This window comes from Marmota flaviventris, chromosome 1 (genome assembly GCF_047511675.1).
Source record: "Marmota flaviventris isolate mMarFla1 chromosome 1, mMarFla1.hap1, whole genome shotgun sequence".
NCBI classification, from domain to species: Eukaryota; Metazoa; Chordata; class Mammalia; order Rodentia; family Sciuridae; genus Marmota; species Marmota flaviventris.
In genome coordinates this window covers 87545957-87572463 of record NC_092498.1, presented here as the reverse complement: position 1 = coordinate 87572463, position 26507 = coordinate 87545957, and the positions used below count along the sequence as shown (strand labels likewise).

Sequence of the window (26507 nt, the reverse complement as noted above, 5' to 3'; positions counted from 1 at the left end):
TTGCCCCAAGTAAGGAAATTTGCCCTAGCTGCTCAGGAGACTGAGGTGGGAGCATCACTTCAGCCCAGGAGTTTGAGATCAGCTAGGGCAACATAGAAAGATCCAGTAACAATCAATCACTCAATCAATGAAATGAGCTAAAAAGAGGAAAAATTGCTTTGAAGTACAGAGGAAGGGACTGAGGTGTAGGTAAATGATAGAACAGTTGCTCGGCACATTGCAAGGACCTGGATTTAAACCCTTCCCACACCACTTAAAGCAAAACAAAAAGGAGAGAGAGAGAGAGAGAAAAAAAAGGGTACAGTATATAGTACACAGACTTAGCAAAGAAAATTCATTGAACAAATACAGAAAATGCTATCCAACATTACCCATGATATCAGTACAAAATGAAAAAAACTGGTGGAGATTTTGCTAATAAATAATAATGCTTAATACTTCTGAAAACTGCTATAAGATGGACATCTCATATTTCAGGAAGGAATAAAAGTATAATTTTTAAGAACTTTGATAGCATATATAGTCTTTAAAAATGTTTATTCCCTTTGGCCTGTCAATCCTTTCAGGGACTCTATCCTAGGAAATAACTAAAGGTGTAAATAGATAATTTCAGATCAGTTTTTTGTTTATTATACTTTTATAATCTAAGGAGTATTTCTAGAGAGAATACTCAAATATCCAGAATTAAAAATAATGTAATAATTAACTCGTTATGTGGTATCTATAGGAAAAATTACATAATTATTAAAATGTTTTCAATAAATTTTCAATGATAGGAAAAATGCATATGGTATGAAAAAATTTAAATGCAGGATATAAACTTCACTGTGAACACAATTTTTATATATTGCACATATAAGTGAGGAAAAAATTTTTAAAAATTATTTTAACCTATCCTCAAAAGATTTCCACCTTGTACTAATTATGACTGAAACTACACTGGAATCCATGAATGCATGCATTTTTTAAAAGTCTTGGATTAACACCGAAATGTCCAAGTATTTGATATAAGGCCACCTCACCTTCAGAGGGTGCCCAGTGGTCTCATGCAGAACTTCTCAGCAGAGCTGCACTTGACCGTAGCTGGCAGGACCCCCAGGTACCAATATAGGGATTTGGGAAATTATAGGAAGGATTTGCACCTGCTCAAACATCCCTCTACCATCCACTTATTATGGATCCTGAGATTCTACCTTGCAGAAATCAATCATATGAGTTAAACTCCTACCTTCTCCTGAAACTTTGAAAACATGAATAGCCATAATGTGGGATGACATCTTAAATCATCGCAACACCTCCATCTAAACTAGTATATTAGACTGTTTGATTCTATCAACATTTTGAGAGGCACCTAGCCTGTTCAGGAGAGTTGCTGATCTGGGGGTGTGGCGCTGGCCTCTGCTCTCAGGGAGTTTGCAGACAGGTACACAAACAACGAAACTCTATGGGGAAGAGACACAGAGATCAAGTGGAGTCCACCCTGGCTCTGTCTACCTGGGGGAGATGGAAAGACTTCCCAGGGAGAATGCATTTGAGCTGAGTCTTGACAAAAGGAGTGATGGAGTTTGCAGAGGTCAAAGGAACTGTAAGCAGAGAGGTGGGAAAGGATGAGCAAGGCAGTCAGACACAGCAAGAAGCCCGGGGAGGAGATGGCTTAGGTGAGTGATATTGAGAGGTAGAACTGAGTGGAGAAGGGGTTGCAAGGGAGAGGAACCAGACTGAAGCTCACGTGCTATGGAAACACAGGTGCTATGCAGTCCTACACAGAGTGTCCAAAGGGAGAAGGATGTTCCAGAAAGGGTTGCCAGTGAAACCCTTGGCCAACTCTGAAATTCTACCCAAGTGTGCTCCTTACACCTCAGATCCTGGTCCTGGGTTGAAATCAGGTTACTGACTTGCCTGGTTGCACCTTTAATCTCTGGAACACAAGACCACAGTTGGATGGAGATCTCGTTCTCCTTGAACACACCTTCTTCTCTGGTGACTGTGCATGTAGTTTCGAAGTACAACTACCCAGAGTGTGTGCCTTTATTGTTGGGACTTAACTATTCTGAGAACCTAGCAATTCCTCTAATTCATACTAAGGCAAATAAAACAATCATACAATACTCTCCAGCTAGCTTCTCAAACTAACAGGATAGAAAGAGAATTTTGAAAGAATACCAACAGAGAAAAAATATATACTCTCTGTTATTTTTAGACTAGAAGATTGGATTATCCCTTTTGTTTTTTATGAAAATAAAACACCAAACCTTTAAGAAAACTTTGCCTCCTATCTACCCCAATACCACAGCTTCCAACCCCTTCAAAGCCTGAATTTTCTGACAGATCTTCTGTACTTACCACATAGAAAACCAAGTCAAGGCAGAACCATCATCTCAAAGTGCAAAGCAAACTTTCATTATTAGTTGTGCTGGCAAAAATCTTGGGAAGTGTACGTACATTCCAAGAAAAAGACCAAAATACATCTCTGCAGAGCAGAGCTTCCCTGTAACAAGATTTGTTAAATTTCCTTTTCTCCCCCTGGCTTTTCTGACACAAGATGAACTTATTCCCACAGTGTTCCAAAACAGACAGGGACACACGTGTGCACACACGTACACACATACACGGGGAAGACGCGCTGAAAACGTTGAGAGAGGATGTTCTGAACCAGACCCTGTGCAGTTTCCTTGCCCAGATGCGTCTGACCTCAGGCTTGGGAACATTAAACAAACACAAAAACAAGACCCAGCAATGCGCGTGCTGGGCTGGATGACAGAGGCAGTGAGCAAATATTGGGATTGTATTTCACCTATTACCATGGTGACCCAAACAGGGTGGATACTGGCAGAAAGAGAAAGAAATAAAACTGGGAAGACAATGAGTCCTGGGAGAATGTCTGAGCGTGTGCAGGAGGAGCCAGCTGTGAGGGTGGAGAAGGGAGAGCCCTGAGAAGAGATCTGATCAGACTGAGATCTAGTTCAATAACCTTTAGTGCTTGTGTAAGCAGAGGGCTCCCTCAGCACTCCACATCCAGGGCAGCACAGAGCTGTGGGAGCCTGAAGAAAAAGTAGTGACGTGATGTGGAGCTATTATGTTGGTCTATGTTGGGCAAAAATCAAGGTAATTTTCATGCAACGCCAAGAAATGAAACGCTGACTGGCAAATGAGAACAGCTTTGTGTTTGGCTGTCATGACCACCAAGCCCCAGGATCAACCAGAGAATTGAGCCCATTCCTTGGGGCAACCTGATGGTTCCCTTCGATTCCCAGTTGACATGTAAGGGACAAGCTGTCTGACCCTCTGTCTCCACCAAGTACTTTGCTCCACTAATCGAATTCTGCAGAATTTGTTTCAGGGACAGTCCTCTTAGAAAGCACACTCAGGGTGGTCAGCAGAAGGCTTTCCCTGTCCACTCCTGACTAGCACTTGGAGAGGGAAGTTCAATGAACTTGACAATCAGGAATCTCGGTTCTAATTCCCTTCTACTAACAGCTTGTGATCTTAGACGAGTTCGGGTCTTTGTTTCTCAAAGGAAAGGATTTTGCTAAAATAATCTCCAAAACCCTTCTCTGCTTTGAAATTTGGTGATTGATAGACAGTTGATAATTTATAAATTCTTGTTTCTAAGAAAGATATAATCAAATGGATCATCTCACATGTTTGGGTTCTGACTGGCACATGGAATATAATTTCTTATAGGAACATAGTCTGTTCTGGGGGACATAAATAAATAGTTGCTAGCGCCCATCAGTGATTTCATAATCTGATTATTTATGTTTTATTATTATGTTTTACTATTTTATTATGTTTTATTAAAGAGGTGACAAATATATTCCCACATGAAATTTTTTATAGGTAAATTGGGAAAACTGGCAATGGCAGGTGAGAGGTCACACTTTTAGCCGACAGAATGGAGCTAGGGCTTCTATTAATTCTCAACGTGTAGCTTTTCTTCTTTAGTGACAAGAGCTAAACTCAAATTTAGCACTTGGCCATTCGGGACTATGGAGAAGACTTCTCTTCAGGTTTTACTCAATGAGGCTTACAGAATTTAATAGGCACAAACTAAAAAGTGGCCTGTCTTACTTGATAACACTAACCTTTACAAAGGTCTGCTTTTCTTCAGAATTAGCTGCCACAGGGACACCAGGGATGACCTGACATAGTGGAAACAGGACAAAAATCAAAGAAGAACAGAGCTCAAGGCCCGGTAATGGTGATATACTATTGTGTGATTCTGGAAACGTCACTTAAATTTTCTGTGCCTTTAAAATGAGGATTAGTAATATTTTCCTGCTGATCCTCCAGGGTTTCTATGAGGCTCCAATGAGACAGTGTATACGGGAATTTACAAAGCCCTTTACTAATATAAATTCATAGGATGATCATCCCTGCTACTTAATCAAAACATGATTAAGGACCAGGACCAAAGGCCCAATGCCTGGGTTCACATACCAGCACCAAATTTCACCAGCTATGTGTGTTTCCAGAAATCACCCAACACCTCAGCGTATCCTTTGGAAAGTGAGATGAACAGTATCTCCCTTATCAGACTATTGTCAGGACTAAATGAGAACACATGGCCAACATGCTTGATATGGTTCTTGCCACATACATAAGTGCTAGCTTAAGTTGGCAATCACTGTTTTCTACCTTAAGAAGGCAAATTGCATATTATTAAATGAGAGCACAGGTCGTTGTTGTTTTTTGTCACGGATCTTACATAATTCCTACTGGTCTACCCGTCAAACAATGGTTTTCAAGCTGTGAAGCAGGATGATTCTGAAAAAAAAAAAAACCAGTGGTCACTTTAGTTCAGACCATCATTGTGTTCTGATTGCTAGCTGCAGGACACAGGTCCTCTGGCTTGATTCAAAAGTTAATGAGCACTTCCTTAAAGCCAACAGCTCTTCCTGCCTGGCTGCAGAGCTCCAAGCAGACAGCCTGCTCATTCAGGGCCCTCTATTCCTAAACTTTTAGGAAACGAAGCTGGGAAAGATTAAGGCAAATAGGCAAATCAAAGAACTGCATTTCTCAGAACTGCCCGAGAGATGTTACCTGGAGACTGTTTCTTCAGGTGCATAGACTTTCTAGGCAGCTCCACATGGAGTCAGGCTTCTCTGTGATTTATCTGTTGGACAGTGGGTGGCCAAGGGGCACTCGTAGGCAAACAGTCATCCAGCCCGATAATTAGGGAGGGAAAAGGCAAACACAAACACACCCAGGTTGACATTCAAAACAAAGTGGATATTTAACCACGGATGGCTCATTATACTGCCATAGTTCTTGTCTGCCAGTGTGTGGGGAGGAAACCAGGAGCCAACAGCAGCACTGTTAGTGATTTATCAGTAGAGCTGACCGAAAAGGCACAGTCCTTGGGTAGAAACGGGAAGGCTGCAGCTTGTTGGCTAGCTTTGTTCTTAAATGATGGAGGGATCCCTCTTAGTCTTTAGTGGGCCTTGGGGTCCTCCCGTATGAAAAGAGGGGTTCAGACAAGGTATTTTCTAATTACCCTCCATTTCTGAAAGGCCTTGACAAGACAGTCTTTTTTTTCCATTCATTCATTAATGCATATACTTAGGTATTTATTCAATTAACCATAAACTCAACTACAGACAAGGTATTGACAATCAATGACCAAAATAAAGCATGGACAGATCATCACCATGGAAGAAACAGCTCGAGGTGTTGACAGCCTCTCTCAATTCATACGAGGGCAGCGATAATAGAACTTCTATTTTCTAAGGAACACTCATATTGCTTTTCTCTCAAGGGGAAAAAAAAATAGGATGGCTGCTGTTTGCCAGTCTCTTTCAAAGAAATCAAATGTAGTCAGCTCCTCTTTATAGGCTGCTTACTTGGCTTGGAATTTATCTGGTTTTATCCTTTCCTTCTCATCCCCACCTTTGTCCCTGCCCACTCCATCCCACCCTTTCTCCTTAGTGAGGTTTGGTCCCCTCCCATTATTTCAACTGGACTTGATTGAATTCAGACCTCATGCATGGGACCTTTTACATTTCAAGGAACCTAGATGTTGAAGGAAAGCAACTGAGAGAGACGGACATGGAGAATGAGAATAGACAAGACAAAAATGTGTTTGGGTGAAGAGGCAGTGGAGCTGGGTTAGTTTGTGTCTACAGAGCACTGGTTAAACCAGGGAGAAGCTCCACACCACCAACCACTCTGCATCTTCTCCAGGTGATCCGGAGGCTGAACTATCCTTGCCATCTTTTATATGTAAATATAAATAAACTTGATTTATATTTGATTTAATCTGAAAGTTACTGACAGCTTAATACTATGATATTTTTAATCCAAAGAATCAATGTAATGATCAAAGAGCTTTGATCACAAGTGAGATCAGCCTGTGCCAAGTGATGTTTCATTTAGCCAGTTTTTAAACCTCTCAGAGCCTCAGCAGTCTCAGCTATAAAGTGGGGACGATGCTTTTTCATGGTGCTATCGAGGACAAAATTAGGTCACAGCCCAAAATACCTTCTTCCTCATATCAATACTCTCTAGCCTTTACTAACCCCTTCCAAACTGAAGCTATGATGTGGGTAGGCCTCCAAAGCCCCCAGAGAACAGCCATTTATATGCCATCACTTCTTCTAATCAGTTTCTAGAATAGTGGTCACCTCATTCTTAGTGAGACACGTATATGGATGAATCCCCCAACCCCTTACTGCTTATTTGGCTACTAAACTTATTATCAATTTCTTTAAAACAAATTTCTTTCAATTTCATTAAACAAAAGTGAGATAAAATTGGCTCAATTCTCCCCAAAAGAAATGAACACACATCTGCGTGACTCTGGATGCCGAGTTCCTTCAATCCAGAGCCTCCTGAACACTGCAGAGACTGGAAACCTGTCCCACCGTGATTCACACTTCCCCCACCCTCCGACTTCTCCTCCCTCCCCTTTCCCATTTCTCTCTGCTTATGCCCTTTCTTCCCTCCCTTTCCCCTTTGAATGTTAAAAATGTCCACTAGGTATCCAGTGTATTTCTTCCTAGCCGACCCCATTTCTACCTAAACACCCAGAACCCAAGAATCTGGAAAGAAGAACCGATTGGGGGTAGTCAGAAAGATGGAAGTCTCTCAGGGCTTTGAGTCTGCTCTGCCCCAAGGAAACCTAGTATGCGCAGATGCACTTATATAATTGTGAAGCCATATGCCCACTGGCCTAATTCTGCAGAAAAGGAACAAAGCCATAAAACTAAAACATAATCAGTCAGAATGATGATAACCGTCGATTGGACAGTTCATTGATAGTAATGTACATTAGATCCAAAGATCGGCACGTGTGCTTCCTGATTTAGGATGGCCCAGATTGACACACTTGAGAGGTTGTTAAGAATACCCATTTTGCTCTCTCCTGCAACAGAAATAATTGAGGTTCTGCAAGGAAAACAGATGCATTCCGATGGGAAAGCCCTTAGTCAGATGGCCTCTAACAAAGTTGTGCTTTGAAAGCGAACCTGTCTTAAGCTTTTGTCCACCTCCCAGACCTCCACATTTCACCAGAGATTCGGGGTGATGTCTTTTGTCTGGGGCAATAGGGAGTTTGCAATGAACCCTCTGACACTGTCCCCAGGAGAGAAAGCCTGCGGTGGCACTGTGTGGGCAACACCTCCCTTTAGCTCTCTGGTTACTTGTGTGCTCTGAGAACACACCCTGCCGAGTGCATTCATCACAATAGCCCATGTGTGACCTAAGGAAAAGTCCTTGAAAACAGTGAAACAAGACTCTCAGTTGAAATCTGGAATCCATTCCAGTCTTACACAGGAAGAAAATTAGGCATAGAAAAACAAAGCCCATCGTTCAGAGAAACCTGGAGAGGCTCTGGCTGACATTAAAATCGAGCAAGATTTTTTTTTCCCCCCTCACTACTTTGGATTTCATAAAACATTTTCATCTGATCAGCCCCAAAGCTGCTAGAAAATACCATGTGGTTAGCTGATGGCAATGACCGGTTTCGCCAGTGAATAAAACAGGCAGAATAAGATCAGAAATGCTGAATGACATTTTATAATTCACTTACTTGACTCTTTTGCGCATAACTAAGTAAATGCTATTCTTCTAAACATAAGGGGGCAATACTACCATTTCCCCCTTTGGATTAATGTATTGGCAATAATAGGGGTAGTAGGGGTGGGAGTTGGAGGCAGAAAGAATAGCTGTGCTCCCTGGGCCCCAAATCCATGGTCGAGTTCATTAGCCCCGACCTCATGGGCCTGGAAATATTTATTCACTTAGAACATGAATCAGCAGAGTGGTGTGCTTGCTCAGTGAATCCAACTCAGCCAAGGTTTGTGGACTAACACTATTTTTATAAGTACAGACCAATTCTCTTTTGTTTCCAGCAACATTATTCACCATTAATTTGCCCTATTATATGATTTCTTGCATGCATGTAAATGATTCTTAATCTGTACTATTTTGGGGGGCATATTCCTTCTTTGCTAACAATTGGAGAGGCAGGGTGATAGTCAAGTGGTGGTAAAAAATCCAGTGAAAAATCAATTAGCAGAGAAATCTGTTTGGAATTGGAACTTAGAATCCATCTAAAGTTTGTCTAGAAAATCCCTCAAAAGGAAGACAGACCCTGAAGGAATAAGAAGATTCCAGAACCATCCAGATGGGGGCATACTGTCTCAGACCCAGAACCACAACACTATTCATTTGCAAATGAAGAAATTAATTTTGTTTTTTTCTTAAGTACCTTCACAGTTCATTTTTTATTTTCCTTAAAAAAAAAAAAAAAAAAAGAAGGTAAATGGCATTACTTTGGTCTCCAAAGCAGATGCCAGTTTGAACTTTATTCTGCCAGCAAGTATTTGGTTTGGCTCTGAAAGGGTTTGAGTTGAAAAAATATTTGCCGAATCCAAAAAGATTTAACGAGCTTTGCTGAGAGGCTGGTGCCATTTGGCACGTCACAGGGGCTGTGGCACAGTAAAGAGAGCTCTCTTGACCACAGATTTTATTTGCCCAAAGTAGCCAACACTGGGAGTTCAGTTGATTTCTCGGGTCAAGAAACTGCACATCAGATGAGTGAAGTTTCTAAGCGAAAGTGACCAAAATGGGCTTCAAAAAAAACTTGCTGACATTGAAAAGGAAGTCCCTGGGGCTGGCTCCACCCCGTGTGGGAGGTGATGGCTAGCTTTCAGAGCTGTCCATAACCTCCTCACACCAACCAACACGCACAGTCTCCAGTGCAGTCAGCAGACCAGATAAACCTCAAAGTTCTAGCAAATGCCTTCCTTATACAATATCAGACACTAAAAAATCTGCTGGGCTGTATTTTACAGTCACTTGATACTTGACTAATTTTGGTGTTAGAATTTAACTAAGCAAACACTGAATGACCTATTTTAAATAACTTCTCTAAATAGTACCAGCAAGTTTACTTTGTATTGCAGAGAGAGAGGGGCATGGCTTTATCAATCTTTAGTGGAATATAGATGCATAAATCTATCACTGAGATTGGAAAGAATGACCTCAGCGCACACAAATATCACGTTAAAAGTCACTGAACCTTGTCACCTGAAGTCACGCTTTTTAGTACAGGTTGCAAGGAAATGAAGCCTCTCATCCTTTCAAATCAATACCACATCTGAAAACTATAACAAACAAACCACAAAGCATTTCCATAACAGTGTGTACTTAAGAATTAAAGGTCTGTGTTAATGACATTTGGACCAAAAAAGTTCACTGAAGCTGTAATTACCTTGAAGAAGGACTTAGAACTTTGGATTATTTCACATAATGAGTAAATCCCACCCCAACTTCTATGGATCTCCCCAAACCTCAATTGTCCCTTTCATTAACACCAGCGCCAATGTAACACTTGGGACATGCTTATCTGATGCCAAGGGTCTGTAACAAATATCTTCAAAAGGAGCCAATCTCTAAACTCTGCCTTTCCAGAGAAAGAGCAATATGGGGGGCGGTGGAGGGGAAAGGAAGCCTTCTACCTGGCTTAACTAACATTTGGGTGTCAGAGTAAAAATCAGAAGAAAAATTCATGAAGTAATAAAAGGATGATTATAGCAGTTATTTACCATTTTGGCTTCTGAATGCATTGGCTGGACTTGGGGAGAAGCACAGGGGTTACTGAGATTTGGACCTTGCATCCCCATGATGCTGGAGTTCACTGACATTTGTCTCTCCATCTAAGAGAAAGGAAAGCAACAGAATTAGAAGTCTGAGAAAGACAGTCAAGGCATAGACAAAGATGCCACTTCCCTTTCAAGCAGATCCTTTAGCATTTCTTTGAAGAAGCCCCAGAAACCCACAGGCTTGGTACATGGTGAGCAATGCACTCCTGAGCCTTGAGCTGAACCAAGGACATCAAGGAATCACTCAAAGCTGTGCCATCTAGGAAGATTCCCCATGCAAAGAGAACTGTGATGTCATGAAAGATGATTTCCAAACAAAATCACTGAATATTTCCACTTTTGCACCCATTCCAAGTACCACTAATTATGCTAATTTTTATGGCTGTAAGAAATAATATATGCATAGAAAAATGCTAAAAGGATATATAATATACCAAGTGGTATCTCAGGATATCTTTGATATATTCCCCTATAAATTTTATATAGTAAACATGAATCTTTGGGGGAATAAGGAAAAATAAACAATCTTAAAAGCCACATTTCCCAATGCACTGGGTCTTCCTGTTGCTCCATTCCATAAATACAGTTGAAATGAGGCAGCAGGAGTGTTTAAGCCACTGCCTGGGTGTATCTTTTCCTTCTTAACTTGGTCAATGCCTCACTGAAGAACTGAGCCTTAGGTAGCTTCAGGGTTTGGATTACATATGAATGACTGCTCCCGCAGTATCCTCCTCTGGCCTTCTGTCTCTTCAGAATTAATATCATCCAAATACCTGAGCTGGGTTATGTTATTTTTGTCTTCAGGGTATGCCTATTAAGAAGTAAATGCAAGGTAAGTGTCCCTTATCCAATGTGCCTGGGACCAGAAGTGTTTCAGATTTAGGATATTTTCAGATTTTTCAAATATTTGCATATGATAATGAGATATGCTGGGATAGGACCCAAGTCCAAACATGAAACTCATTCATGTTTCATATACCCCATATATGCATAGGCTGAAGGTAATTGTATATAGTATGTTGAACACTCCCACATTTGACTACCACCATCATATGGGGGCAGATGTGGGATTTTTCAATTGTGGCATCATGTTGGCACAACCAAGTTTTAGGTTTTGAATTTTCAGATCAGGGATTGCTCAACTTCTACAGCAAAATTTTTATTTGAGTCAAGGAAGAACTGATTAATAATATTTTCTGTTTGGTAGAAAATGAACACTTCACAGAATAAGCTAAAGCAAGTACATTTATTATTAATATCACCCAGAAAATAACTAGACTTTCTTCAGAGGGAAAACCAATTCTTCAATATAATTACCAAAGGGTGAACATAAAAACAATAGCTGAAAATTTGGGGAGCCAGGTATTCACTCTAAGTTAACCTGGGAAGTGTTGGAAAATATGGGTGTTTCTAATCAGTGGAGGTTCAAAGGATGGAGCATGGAAATCCCACCAATTAGAGGGAAGCTTGAGTGTGATCACTGAACTAAATGACCGTGCTTAGTCAAGGGGTCTTCTCTTGCCGAGATTCTGCCACTGTGATTCCTTTTGTGTCTACTCCAGGGGTTGGGTACAATTATGACATTAGTCTTTGAATTAGTAAAAGTGTTAGCGAAAAGCTCTCTCCTGACTGACAGGTGGGTGCTTAGCCTGATTTTAGCCAATAAGCTGATCAGTTATCCTGCAAGGTGTGGATACAGGAAACTTTTAAGAGGAGCTAGTAAAAGCAAATTTTCCATGTATTCCCGAGTATTTCAGTAAAACTTTTTGAGCCTTATCAATTCAGTAAAAATAAAACATTCACTCCATGTATCTCCTAAATCTCTGGGCAGCCTAAAAGTCTAATCTTTCAATCACTTTTTAAAAAATTGTAAAATACATTTAACATAAAATGTACCATTTTAACCAGTGGTAAGTGCCATGAAGTTCATCAAGTTCAGTGCGATTAGATACATTCATGTACTCTAGTGGGTAAGTCATAAAGAAGTCAAGAGTTTAATTGCCTCCCAAAATGTATTGCTACATTAATACAAATTTGTATTACTACAAATCCTATCAGTATGTATAACCATAATGTACCAATAAAAAAAGTGGGAAAAATACATACTACTTATAATCCTCACTCTCAGAGGCTGGAAATGGGAGAGTCAGAATAGCATTTGACCCCTTCTTCCTCTTTGAGAGGGAAACCCAAGTCCAAATGAGCTTTTTCTCTTCAATTTTCCAAAGAAGGATCTTGTATAAGTACAGATGTTTGTCCAGTGTCTTCTAAACTACCAGCTGTACCAAGAGCGGAGAGCAGTCTGCTCGTGGCTTCTGAATCCAGAGTCAGCAAGCCTTCCATTTTTGGGAAAAGTTTTCATCTATGACTATTTCTACTCCATGACTCATCATATACTGGTTTCAAACTGGCTTCATTTTTCTATCTATTAAAAAATATTGCATTTTCCATCTTACTGACGATTGTCACATAGACATACAGCGTGGGCAAAGCGCCTCCTCGAAGTAAGGACAAGGCCCCATCTGCACTGTGAGCTCAACTTTAAAAAGTTGCCTGGAATTAAGAGGCCAGGAGATGGAACAAGTTTGTTCAATAATGGGTAATATTCAGCACTGCTGGTAAACATCCAGGCAGGGACTCGGGGGTGCTGCTCAGTGGCATAGTGCTTGCTTCGCATGTGCAAGGCCCTGGGTTCAATCCCCAGCACCACAATAACTCCCAAATAAAGAATTTTCCCCTCTTCACACACTGGAAAATAAAAGCTAGACTGTATATATGTCACTGAGCTTTTGTAATAGTAAATGTAAAGTTCATGTTCCCAAATTATTAATGCATTTGACTTTCAAGACAAGAAATTACACCCTCTGAAATCCTTGAAGGCAAAACCTGCCCTGGTCTTCTTAATCTCCATCATCTAGCACTGTGCTTGCATACAAAAGGTGCTTAACAGAAGTTTGTGGAATGAATAAATGATGACATCATTTTCCTTCTGACCTATGTTTTGTGAAATGTGCATCCTGGCAGCAGGCATTACAAATCAGGTATGAATCTCACCTTCACCTAAAGACACAGTCTGCAGATTTAAGCCCAGGGAATTGTGGTTTCCCAGAGCGTGATCTTTGGGAAAAGATCCAAGTTATAGCAGAGGAGCTGGTGACAGGACACTAAGGAAGAAAAGTCTGGATTTCTAGGGCCTGGAACTCTTAGGATCTACTTCTGAAAGACATTGTGTTATTTTCCATTAGTAACATTTGCTTCACATAAGACCAGGGCTTCTCAAGCTCAACACTGACATTTTGGATCAAGGAAATCTTTGTTGTGGGCAGTATCCTGTGTATTATAGGATGCTTAGCAGCATCTGTGGTGTCTACCCACTATATCAGCTTCCCCATGCCAGTCCAGTGCCGACAACTAACAGCATATCCGGTTTTTGCCAAATACCCCCTGGGGGACAGAACCACCCCCAGCCGAGAATCACTGCTCTTGGCTGACACCTACTGTCATGGCAGTTCTACACATCATGCACAAGGGTTTGAGAACTCCCGAGGGAGTGGCCTCCCTGCCTTTTAGTCCATACTGGCTCTTGACCATGAACCTGAATCTTTGCTTCTATCCTAAAGTATGAACAAGAGGTCAGGCTGTATGATGGGATAATGTGGAAACTGGTGCCAGGTATCTTTTCTCAGAGCCCTTTCAGCCCAAGTGTCCTAACTTTATCCCTAGGAATGGTCCACAGCTTAGCCAAACTGAGGTGGGGGAAAGTTGTCTGTAGTAGTATTTTTCTGAATACGGCATAGAGAATACTAATTTTGGACAAGAGGAAGTCAGAACCTAAAGGAAGACAACTTGTGACGGAAACTTCGGTACAATTGGTTTAGTTGAATAAAATCTGGGCTAACTGCACTGAGGTGCTGTTCTCCACCATCTAAAAAAAGTCTAAGGAGAGCATTGCAGGTGAAGTCAATTGGCATCACCTGTCCACCCTCTAGCTCAAGGTTACAGTGGCTGTTTCTAGCCTGGACAACCAGGCATCTGTAGTGGGCAGGCCAATAGCTCTCAACTGAATCCACAAGCCCTTCTGTATCCCCCAGCACCCTCCTACAGAAAGGAGCACACACAGTCCTTCACCAGGGCCGGTCTGACCTCTCAGGTGAGCTGAGATATGCATTCCATTTACTGCACTCCTAAACCACGTGATACTGGACAACTCTCTTCAAAACTTCTTACTCGGCTTATCATCTATGAGGCGATTATATCAGTAATTATAGATACCATATCCCCACAAGATTGCTGTGAGGATAAAATTATCTAAAAACATGCAGAATAACTTCAAATACTTTGCAAAATACTGCTAACCAGTTGTGGGAGGGTTTGGGTTGAATGTAGGGCTTTAGAGAACTCCTGCAGCCCTGTAAATAACACCACCAGTTATTTTCACCAACACACAATCTAGGGAAGAAAGAAGGAAAGGGAGGAGGTGGAAGGACAGAAAAACTGCTTTGTATTAGTCCGAATCATTCTGGTATGATTATCTATTACTTTCAGAAGGGATCATATGATGACTATGAGTAGAGACTCAAGAGTCAGACTACCTGAATCCCGATTCTATCACCTATCAGCTGTGTGACGTCAGCCAAGAAACTCAGTCTCTCTGCCTCTGTTTCCTCATGTGTAAGATCAGTATAATAACAGTACCTACCCTCATGGGATTGCTGTGAAAGTGAAGGGAGGAAATGTACATATCATTTAGTAGGTGAAAGAATGGGCTTTGGAGACAGAATTTCTGGGTTCAAGACTCCACAGCTCTGCTTTTCAGCTGAGCAAGTGACTTGCCTGACTTTGCTCCTTCAGAAGATGGGGACAGTAAAAGACTCATCTCAGAATGTTCCTTGTGTTAACAAAGTACTTGGAAAGTGACCAACATATGGTAAGTACTCAATAAATGCTGCTAGCATGATTTATAGAACATGATATGGATAAACACATATTAGCAGCTATTATGTATGATCATTATTATCGTTATTACTATAATTATAACTCTCAGTTCTGGCTAGACCACTCACTGGCAATTTAAAGCCACTGTATACAACTCAAGTTGGGGACTCCCGAGTGCAGTCATCCATCAGTATCTGCAGAGAACTGGTTCCAGAACACCCCTTCCCTTTTGAAACTAAAATCTGCAGACACTCAAATCTTTTGTATCAGATGGCTTAGCATTTGCTCATAACCTATGAACACTCTCCTGTATAATTTAAACCATCTCTAGTTTTGAACCAGTTATCACCAGCAAGAAGATGAGAGACCCTGTCTCATAACAAGGTGCTGAAGTCCAGGAAAGTCAGTAAGATGCCTGGGGATGGGCAACGGGGCCCCAAAGGCAAACTGGCACTTCAAAGCCCTGAACAAGTGCAATTTATGTTTAATTCCTGAAACAGGGTTGCAAGACTTTATTCAAGCTCAGCCCTCCCCTCTGAAGCAGCTGCTTTCTTGACAGACAGCTTAGAGGTCAGTTTTCCCTTTCCTCTTTTAAGAGTGGCAAGCCACAGGCTGGGGGATGTCATGAGTAGAAAAGTAGTGATAGAGTGCATGCCTAGCAAGCATGAGGCCCTCAGTTCAACCCCTAGTACCATTAAAAAAAAAAAAAAAGCTAAAAGAGTGGCAAGCCATAGTTGGAATGAGGTGCTCCAAAGAGACACCCAGAAACTCTTACTGGCATCAAGACGGCAGAAGATCCCGGCATTGTAGGGTTGGGCAGGGTCCCAGGCATGGAGGCTGGCATGGGCTGTCTCTGTCTGTTGTGGAGATGTAGCAGAGAAGATAGAGAGCCTGGGACAGGCCTGAAACAAAGAAAACAAACAAACATTATTTCCAATGCTCTGAGCCTGTCTCACCAGAGTCCAGGAGCAGTGGGGACACCACCCGTCCGACGTGCAGCCGATCAGACCCACTGATGGGACAGCCACATAATTGTGGATATTAGGGAAATAATAACAAATAAAATACAAGTCTGATTTCCTTTGCTGCTTCCTAGATAACACATCAAATTCTACTTCATTTCCTGATCCCTGTTATCTAACTGATGTTCAATAAAAACAAGCCAGTAAATCTCCCATAGCCATTACTTCTAAGGAAAGGGATTTTGTGGTGGAATCCTGGGTCTGAGCCTTTGAAGGGTCTCAGGGCTGGAGATCTGGCTCCATGTGTTCAACACACACTCTCCCACACCCCTGCCTGGAAGCTCACCTGGCTTTGCTCTGGATACACTTTCATTCTCTGAATTTGCTGGATAAACTCCATTTGTGAATTCCTGACAGAAATCGATTTTGACTTTTTCATAGTTCTCCACAATGAGTGGAAAGAAACAAAGTCAGGACACAGACCAAAGCAGCCCGCCCATGGGTCACAGCACTGTGGCCAGCCTTTCCCCAGTGAGCTTTCCATCACCAAGCTCTCATTTCCTAATAACTCGAGGTGTTAGGCTGTTTGACAGAAAACTGATTTGGGCCTGACCTGCAGAACTTGGGTAAGCATTCCTTCGGGGAGTACACAGTTTGAGCTGTTGTTTCAATTTGAAAAAAAAAAAAAACCCAGAAAACTTTAAGAGCCTTACATTGATTTAATGAGCCAGGGAATGTAGAGCTGAGGGAAAAAGGGAATTATTTGTGTTTATTAAAAATGGCAAACAACTGACCTCCCTGGCTAAATTTTGAATCTCCTGATGGGTTTGCTCTGGGGAGCAATATAAATGTCAAGCCATTAAATTAAAGACTTAACAACAAACAAAACAAATAAACCAAAAGCTCTCGGGCTCTCTGAGTCTTCCATGTTAAACCACTGTATTCTGAATGTTGGGCTAGAAACTTGTACTTTCAGAATTAGTGCATGTTCTAAAGAAAAAAGAAGACCCCCTCATGCAAAGAACTGGGTAAGGCTACAGCCGTATGCTCCAGGCAGGCCCAGGCCTGGCCTCCATTAGGGGAAGCACAATCTCTGCTAGAGTTCCCTTGGAGTAGGGAGAGGAGGCCCTTCTTTGGCATCTCTGGGTGACTCACAGGGAAGTGGGAGACTGAGCTGGGGAAAGAGAATGCCAACACGTTCTTTCTTCACATTGCTGTTAAAATTCCAAAGATTAAGTTTTCCACTCTTTTTGCCCAAGAGCTCTTTTGGAAATGTAGCTAACCATCATGGTCACACACATCCTAGAAGGATTAGTCATAATTAGTCAAGATTTATACGCTCAGGAAGGTGAATATATGGAACTAGAAAAGAATAGAAAGCCCTTTCACAGAAGTTATGTTTATGTACACAAATCACAATCTGTTTTATTAGTAGGATGTATGTATGCGGACATACCTAGAAAGGCTGATGTAAGGAGGTGGGAACAATGAAATGAGCATTTTTTCAGAAATGCAAATGAGGTACTAAGGGTATTTCCTGATGTATGCCCTTGGGGCATCTGGAGTACACACTGACAGTAAGGTGTGTACTCCAGGTGAAGGTCCTCAAGCTTTCCTAGTTTGGGGAAACTGCTGGTTCCAATGCTCCAAAATACCACAGAAGGTTGTGACTTCACCAGGTTCGTAAAGTATATTTCATTCAGAGGTGAATAGCTCGAGTCAGATAGGTATGGAATGTGGCCCTGTCAACAAAGCTTGTTTTATTTTCTCCAGTCTGAATGTTTTGTTTGGGAATGCGATTAAAAAGAAAACTGTTGTATGTCACAGCATATAATGTTCAGTAATAGTTCCTCCAAACCCAGGATTAATTATCTGGACTCCCCAGTTTCATAATAAGCAAGATCCATTGAGGGGACCCCTCATCACCCATCTACCCATTCATTAGTATCTACCCAATCTGCAGAGATGGATATACATGCATCTACATATGCATACACACACACACACATACGCGCGCGCACGCGCGCGCACACACACACACACACACACACACGCACGAACATGCACGCACACACATATACTGCCTGTGACCATATATCTGTCACTAGAGGAAAGCTTCAAGGGCCAACAGGAACAAACACACACTGTTATAGAAAAGACAATGAAAAACATTTCTTTGTATTACTTGGATTCACGATACCATGATTGTGAGCATCATTCACGTTCAGTTTCTAACCTGACATATTAAAAACAACTCTGGTCATCAGTTTTTATTGATGTGTTCTTTCTGAAAAAGAAATCAATTAAACAACTCAATAGTGATGTGAAAGGGAATGCAAAAGTAATTAAATTTAAAATGAGTTTTCATTTTACCCAAATGATGGAAACTATCATATGGAATAGTTGGGGAATGGTGTGTTTAATTTAATTCAATGCTCTGATTAGGTTAGTTATTTCCATGCAATGCACAGATCTACTAGATTTTAAAATATCAAGTATTTTCTCACTAATTAAGAAAGACTTTCAGGGTATTGGGCTCTCTTGGGATTATAATAACAGCTTCCAAATGGTACCAGTCAGACTGATTAGCAACATATACTTGGGTGGGAAAATGGTTATTTGAGATCCCTATACGTTTGAATTCTGAATAATTCTGAGGTTCACACAGACTTTATAAATTATTTCCCAACTCCCACTTATCATACTGATAGAGTTCTCTAGGCTTCTTGCTTAGGCTTTTACACCATAAAAACTGAAAAGAGTAAACTGCCTATCCATCCTTAAGTATATCAAGGAGCAGGGCTGAGGTATTGCTCAATGGTAGAGAATTGTCTAGCATGCACAAGTGTGTTTGATTCCCAGCACCAGTAAATAAAGAAATAAAATAAAATACAGGACCAGACTGAAGAATTTTCTATGTAACTAGGCCCATAGAAGCAAACATTTGTCTAGAATACTTGAATTGTTGAAGCAAGAGTGGTATTGGAATAATTGCATTAATTGTCTAACTCCATTTATGTGTTCTAAAAAATGAATTATTGTTATTTAATATAGTATATGGGCAGAAAACTTTTTATATTGCTCTTGAACAACGTTTCATATTTTTCAAAGGATTATCACAGCCCTAATTTCACATGACTTGAAACAATGCCACGTGGTAGATAGGTAGCATTATTCCCACTTTACTTGGGAGCAAACTGAATCCAGGTACGTTCAAATTTGCCCAAGGTCACACAGGTCATGAAAAGGAGCAGGGCTTATACTCAGCTTGCAATACAGAGCTTCCCCCAGTACACCTTGCTAGCTCCCACAACTAAGTTATTATTGATTTTTTTAATGCTAAAATAAACTCATGGTCCATTTCCTTTGATATTCACACTGCTCCCTGGACTTTGCATGAAGTAGTAAAACACTGGGGAAACTGCTAACATGCTAACACAAGAACTCTCTTATCCATGCGAAATTCTATTTTCTTCCTTCAACAAAAACAACAAAATAAAAAAAAGCAAACAAAGACCTCCCCAAACAACACATTAGATTCTGCAAGTAAGATGACAAAATAGCAATAAAGTTGTGAAAACAAAGACCCAACAGTCTTTCCTCCAGTGCAGGCTTGTTGCCATGAGCTAATAATTCCAGACTTTGAGCAAGCCGAGCCTCCTTTTTAATAACCATATGCCTCTAGGTAAAGTATTTCTACTAAAAATTATTGAGGCATGGAACAAGGTAAGATGTGTGAGCTCATGTTGGATTGTTCAATTACTAAACTGAGTCCTGCAGCATTAAGAGTTTTCCAACTTGACAGATTATTCCTCTTTATACACTTGTATAAACATACTGCTTACGGCTGAAATCTATGTAAGCTTTTCTTTCAATTAAAATGTCAAGGATGACAGACTGTGTTTTCACTGTCCTTAGTAGAATGATAGGTACCACAGCAAACGATTTCATGTCCTCATTTTTCCCCCCCAAAAAGAATGTTTTCCAGTCTGGGGGTGTCTGAAAATCCAGGACTGTGTCTGCCAGTCTTCCTTGTCCCCCGGGGCAAGCCTCGCTCTCTCTAAGGAGCCAAGGGCCAGAGTGTGGGTTTGCAAGGCCTGAGAGGGTCTCTGTGGAGTGCTCTCTTTCTCTGATCTTTGAAAGCCCTATGGTCCTTTTCAAGCCCTATGGTCCTGGATTGCCTATTCAACTGTCAGGACAGACAGATCAGCCAGCGATGTGCTCAGGCAAAGGAAGAGGACAGTGATGAAGAATATTATCTTGGAAAACTGGAACATCAGTGTTAGCATGGAAAGGCCATAGACATCAAAGAAACCTTAAGACAATAGAGAAATAATAATGTCAGGACTCGATGGGAAGCAAAATTTTAAAAACTTCAGAGCAAGCATATGGAAAGAAGGTTGGGGCAGGCAGTAGGAGATTCAGAGGTCATATTGGAAGAGACTTTTCTGAATTTTGGAGTTCTCCATTTCACCTGTCCAATGAATAGGCAGGCTGTAGGCGATCTCAAAGTCCTTTGGAGTTCTATTCCGTTCTCAGGTTTGACATGAAAGCTAGAGGCTTTTAATTGAGTCAGACTCTAAGCTCCATTAAGACATTTATTCGCCCCTCACTGCTGCGTGCCCAGGGCTTAACCCAGCATCTGGAAGGTAGGCGGCAGTCAGTGTCTACGTTCAGTGATATTAAATATTAAATGACAAAATAGCAATAAAGAATCTAGTTCTTAATACCAGGACTACATCTGGAACATGACTAGACCCCAAACAGAGGGTGTTCCGAGAAAGGGCCTTACAGTCTATGGGGTCCACACTTATTTCTCTTGTAAATGTAATATCATTTCACACACAGACTAGAAAAAGGGTATTGATTGCTCACTCTGCTTGCATTTGTTTATGAAAAGAAATATGTGCTTCTTTTGTGTCTTCTTTTTTTAAAAAGTATTTTTAGTTATAGATGTACACAATTCCTGTATTTTATTTTATTTTTAATGTGGTCCTGAGGATCAAACCCAGTGCCTCACACATGCCAGGTAAATGTTCTACCACTGAGCTACAACCTCAGCCCAGATCTTCTTAAATAAATTCTTTTGGCCTAATCTGACAAACTGGTTTTATCCAGGGTGGGGAGAGGGAATAGCTAAAGAAGAGAATATGAACACTTAAATCTTAAGAGAAGGCATTTTCTATTGTGAAATGCTTATTTACTCATTCTTTTACAAAGTGAAATTTTAAAATTCCTGTTTTTGAAAAGAAAGCAAATTGTCACGATAATCAGAATGTGAAATGGAAAGACGATATATTAATTTATTCCATGTGTAATAATTCTACTATAAAATGGTTAGTGAAGAACATGGGTTCAGGAGCCAGACTACACTACCTATGTTGAAATCTGAGCTCTGCCATGTACCAGCTGTGCTATTGTGGACAAATTACTTGATCTCTCTGTGCTTTGGGTTTCTCAATTGCAAAATGGAGGTAACAATGATATTTACCTCATAGCATTATTTAGATATACTACATGCTAAATAAATTAAATATGTTTAATAAAAAGTAATTTTATTCTGAAACACCAAACAACAGATAATCCCCTTATTTCAATCAAGAAATTATTTAAGTATGGAATCTTAAAGAACACTAGTCCTTACCTTTAATTAAGAAACTACACTTTGATCAATATAAAAATGTTCAATATTTCCTGCATATTTATTTCTTTAAAAATTCATCCACTTATGACCAAGACCTTCTATAGAAGCAAATGGACTTCTCTCACCCACAATTTTGGAGAATTGCAAAATGACTTCATGTTGTCTCTCAGAAAGAGCCCTTGCAAATATTTCCTTAGAATGGAACTAAAATAATTCTCCAGAGATCAGTCCTCAATATCTTGTTTTTCCTGAACAGTGACAAAATCCAACAGAAGCAATGATTGGGAAGACAAGAAAGGTGTTTAACCTACATTTAAAATCACATCATTTAATTATTGTATTAACTGAAAATAATTCAAGGAGACACAGTAGGATCCTGTTGCCATATCTTTTTTGAATGACTTCATAGTCTGCCCTAAGTCTCACCACCAATCTTCTAAAGATACACAGGCCAATACAATATTTCCCCTTTTAACAAAGGAGACAAAGAAATAGAAACATTTAGCTCTAGAAAGGTATGAATGCACCAGCAGCTTTAAAACATGCATTCTCACCAGGTACTGTGGCACACACCTGTAATCCCAGGTACTGGTAAGGCAGGAGGATCTCAAGTTCAAGGCCAGCCTAGGCAATCTAGAGAGATCCTGTCTCAGAATAAAAGTGAGAAAGGGCTGGAATGGAGATCAGCACTAAAGTGCCTGCCTGAACCTTGTGAGGCCCTGGGTTCAATCCCTAGTACCACAAACTAAATAAGCAATATAAATAAATTAATTAAAACAAAATAACAAGAATTTTCCTTTTCCAAGATTTCTTAGGTCCAACAGAAGATCTCTATTAAAAAGATGACACTTCCCCTCAAGAATTTCTCCCTCCCTACCTCAGAAAACTTGGAATGGGTCCATCATTTGACCCAGCTATCCCACTCCTCAGTTTGTACCCAAAGGATTTAAAATAAGCATATCACAGTGACTCAGCCACATCAATGTTTATAGCAGCTCAATTCACAATAGCTAAACTATGGAACCAAACTGGATGTCCTTCAACAGAGGAATGGATAAAGAAAATGTGGTACATATACTCAATGGAATATTACTCAGCCTTAAAAAATAAAAAAATTTATGACATTTGCAGGTAAATGGAGGGACTAGAGAGTATCATGCTAAGTGAAATAAGCAAATCCCAAAAACCCAAAAGCTGAATGTCTTCTCTGATAAGCACATGCTGATCCATAGTGGGGATAGGGAAGAATAAAGGAATTTTGGTTAGTGTAGAGGGGAGGAAGGGGAGGGGTGGGGTTGTGGGCATGGGAAGGATGGTAGAAAGAGAAAGACATTATTACCCTATATTACATGTATGATTATGCTACCCTATATTACATGTATGATTATTACCCTATATTACATGTACAGCCAGAGGAATGAGAAGTTGGGCTCCATGTGAGTGCAATATGTCAAAAAGCACTCTACTGTAAAATAAATAAATTTTTTTAAAAAGAATTTCTCCCTTCCTACTTTTCTTTTGATGACACATTTAGGTGTTCAGGAATTTTTTCCTCTATATCTATATCCTATTTTCTGCCTTACCCTAGTCTGCCATCTTATCCTATAAACTGGTAAAATAGCAATGTCAAAACAGGTTGCTATCTGGGGGATGGGAAGTCTGTCTCCCTGTGATAGAACGTGGCAAAGGTCCAAAGATTCCCACCCTCTAGCCTCTGCTGCCTCCTCAACTGTGACCCTGGACTCCACACACTCCAACCAATCCTGACCCTCTCCCACCTTCCAGAAAGTTCCAGCTTCCTTCCTGCCACAGATTCCTGATGTAATCCTTGCCTTCTCTAGGAAACCACACCAGGATGGACCCTTTTTGTAACACTCTCAATGTACCCCCTACTTTCCCCTATCATTTATCACTATTTAGTCAATCAATGAATCAATCAATCAATTACTCATCAAAGATCAATCAAGCACCTAACATATGTCAGAATGGGTGTTATCATTTCAGAGGGGAAAACTGGTTTGGCCATGTAGGTCATTTGCATAATTCTTTTACAAATTTCCAATTGGGCAGGATATAACAAACAAATTAGGTCTGTTCTGTTTTCTCTTAGAGTTTACCATCTCAGTTGATTGGAGTTCATCAATGATGCAGATATTTTTAAAAAAAAAATGAATTTCCTCCTAATTAGATAATAAATTTCATAAGTGAGAGATTGTGTCCGCCTTGTCTACCACAACAGAGACTTCTGAAACTTAAGAAAGTGCATGTGTCTTGTCGGTGTTTAATAAATTTTCTTGAATTAGTAAAAACAGATATCAAGGATCTTCTTTCCCATTAACAAGGGTTCTTGAGAAAACAATATTCAATAAATGATCTTTGCTAACTAATGAGAAGAACGTAATTGATCTTCAAGTCATCGGTGAAATTCCAAAATTTACATTAACAGCCTCATACAACCCCATTTCTATTCTTGAAAAGCATATGGGACTACCCCCAAGGCAATTTGTGCTTTTTGCCAGTGTCCCTGAAGTTGAACCCACGCTTTCAGATGAGCCCTAGACCCATTTGTTTTTGCATCACTTAAATTAATTTCCATTTGAAATTATATTTTAGGCATTTCATTAAAAAAAGGCCACGAATCATTCTGGACCACTCATCTGTCTCCAATATATATAATGTTCTAAAAATTGGATGCATGCCCTGCAACAAGGTCGCACTTTATAATGCTCAGAGCGTTTGCTCCAAGGCACCAGTTACAGCCATACTATGGTCAATTTAGCATCTTGGTTCTGCATTGTACGGACTTACTGATGTTGACAAGGGTGATTTTGGAGTACTCATCACCAGGGGTATCTGAAATTAAACATACCACACAATGCAAATTGGGGTCTCTGTCTCTCTCTCTCTCTCTCTCTCTCTCTCTCTCTCTCTCTGTTGTTTTGAATCAATTTTGTACAACTGATGCCTTAGTTTTATAGATGTGGTATCTGATGTCTTGGAAACCATACCTTCTTTTTCTTTAAATGAAAGCCTGGCTGTGAGAAAGCCAATGTTAGTAATAAAACATAATACAGCTAACAGATCTACATCCTGCTGGAGCCTTGGCGTGGTTTTATAGTGTATCGCTGCATGTACTCAGGCAGAGATGTTTACTAGTGCTTTCAAGTGTTTTAAGCGGAGAGAGTAGTAATAAGAGGAGAGATACGAATTTATGGTCATTCTGTTAAGACTATTAAATCAATCTTTCTTTTTTTTTTCCTCTTGGCTTCTTTAATGACTGATTTCTGTACCATTAATCTGAATTAGTCATGCAGTCAGCCTGATTCATTTAAGTTAACCAAAAACACGGCTGGATTGGTTTCTGCTGTACTATTGTAAGAAAAATAAAATCCATTTTCAAAATCTGATATATATATATTTTTTTCTTGTAATGAGCTAAAGGCTCTTTATAAAGATCTTTTATAAAAGACCCTAAATGCCTCAACAGTTTGGCTTTAGCTATGGGTCAGACGTTCAGGCATGAAGAGATGGCTTTTCAACAAGCCAATAACTTCTCGGTTGCATCAATTATTCATAAAGTTACACTCAGAAAAAGGCAAGTAAATGCAGATCAAAAGACACGAAATAAAAGACGATTTTGAACGTAGCTCAAACAAATGATGCACATCTGACTGGTTGGGGAAAAATATATATCTTTAAAGAGGCAGATCTCTAAATAAAATTTCTTCCTAATGTGAGTTGTTAATAAGCTTCCTCCTTGCTTCATGTGGACAAATAAGTAGCCCTCTGATTATAAGCCTTGTCATTTACATGAGATTGCTGCTTGCATTCATTCACCATAGATGAATAATTCATGAAAACTTTCACTAACCCACTTCCCTGGGTATCCTGTAGAGGCAGAGAACCCTGAGCTCTCACAGGCCGCAGGGACAGCCCCACCCCCACACCAAGCTCTAGGTTGGCTATTCTGTTTAGGTTTCTTTTGGCTTCAAAGCTTTTGGGTTATCATATTTTAATTGAGTAATCTGTGGTGGAATCCACAAGGAGACTCCCCCATACTCATATTCCAAATTGACAACTGAATTTTGTAGCCAAATGACAATTGCTTCAGTTTCAGGAGACTTGGGGGAAAACAGAACCTTGGAACAGACACATCGGGTCACCAGCAGCAGCCAGCTGCTCAGCCTGTGCATTTTACAAGGCTCTTCACTCTGATACCCTCCCGATTGCCTTTATCTAACCTCTCCTTGAATCTTGAGGCAGGGTCTCTTCCATACCTGTCCCGGGTGACCAGATTTATGGCACCCTCCACCCAGCCACTTGCTGGGATTATTTCAGCTCTTTAGGAGGTGGTGCTGGAATTTATTAGTTTCACTGATTCACTGGCAGGAAAGGGGATGTGTCCAAGGTCCAGAGGGAGTGGCTTTTGGCAGCTGTGACTCCACATACAGACTATGCAACCTGAGGCTGCTAAAAGAATGATTTCCCAAGTTCTCTTCTTAATGATAAAGTAACAACATTGCTGAGAGGATCTCTTGTTCTCCAAAGAAACCCTGGCAAGGAAGGAGGTATTGCCCCAGCCTCCCCAAGTTTAGCAAATGCCTCCCTAGGTTACATCTTGATGGAGGGTGGCAAGCTGTTCTCAACCACTGCCGAATCAAACAGCCAAAATCCATAGGAGGAGTGTATGAGAGACGCTAAAGAAATCCTCATCAGGCGAGGGCCAAACGTTATGGAACTTGGAGAAGTTTCCAGAAAAGCCCAGGAAAATAGTTGCTAAGCCAGAAAATAAGTCCCAAGGGGAAAAGAACAGGAATTAAGAAGTTTTCAGCCAATAGAAGAGACACTAGAGAAGGAAGG

General features: G+C 40.5%; 1 protein-coding gene across 5 annotated transcripts in view; it reads right to left on the bottom strand.

Moving 5' to 3' along the window:
• The window catches only part of Creb5 (cAMP responsive element binding protein 5), a 400153-nt gene that overhangs the window by 91449 nt on the left and 282197 nt on the right, over positions 1 to 26507 (bottom strand). For 4 of the 5 annotated variants that reach the window (XM_071613932.1, XM_027939709.2, XM_071613934.1 and 1 more), the window contains 2 exons: positions 15817 to 15943; positions 10050 to 10160 (listed from right to left, as the gene is read on the bottom strand). In XM_071613932.1, the coding sequence (XP_071470033.1) occupies positions 10050 to 10160; positions 15817 to 15943 (238 nt within the window). The remainder of the gene's footprint in view (positions 1 to 10049; positions 10161 to 15816; positions 15944 to 26507) is intronic. The other variant, XM_071613933.1, reaches the window with a different exon arrangement.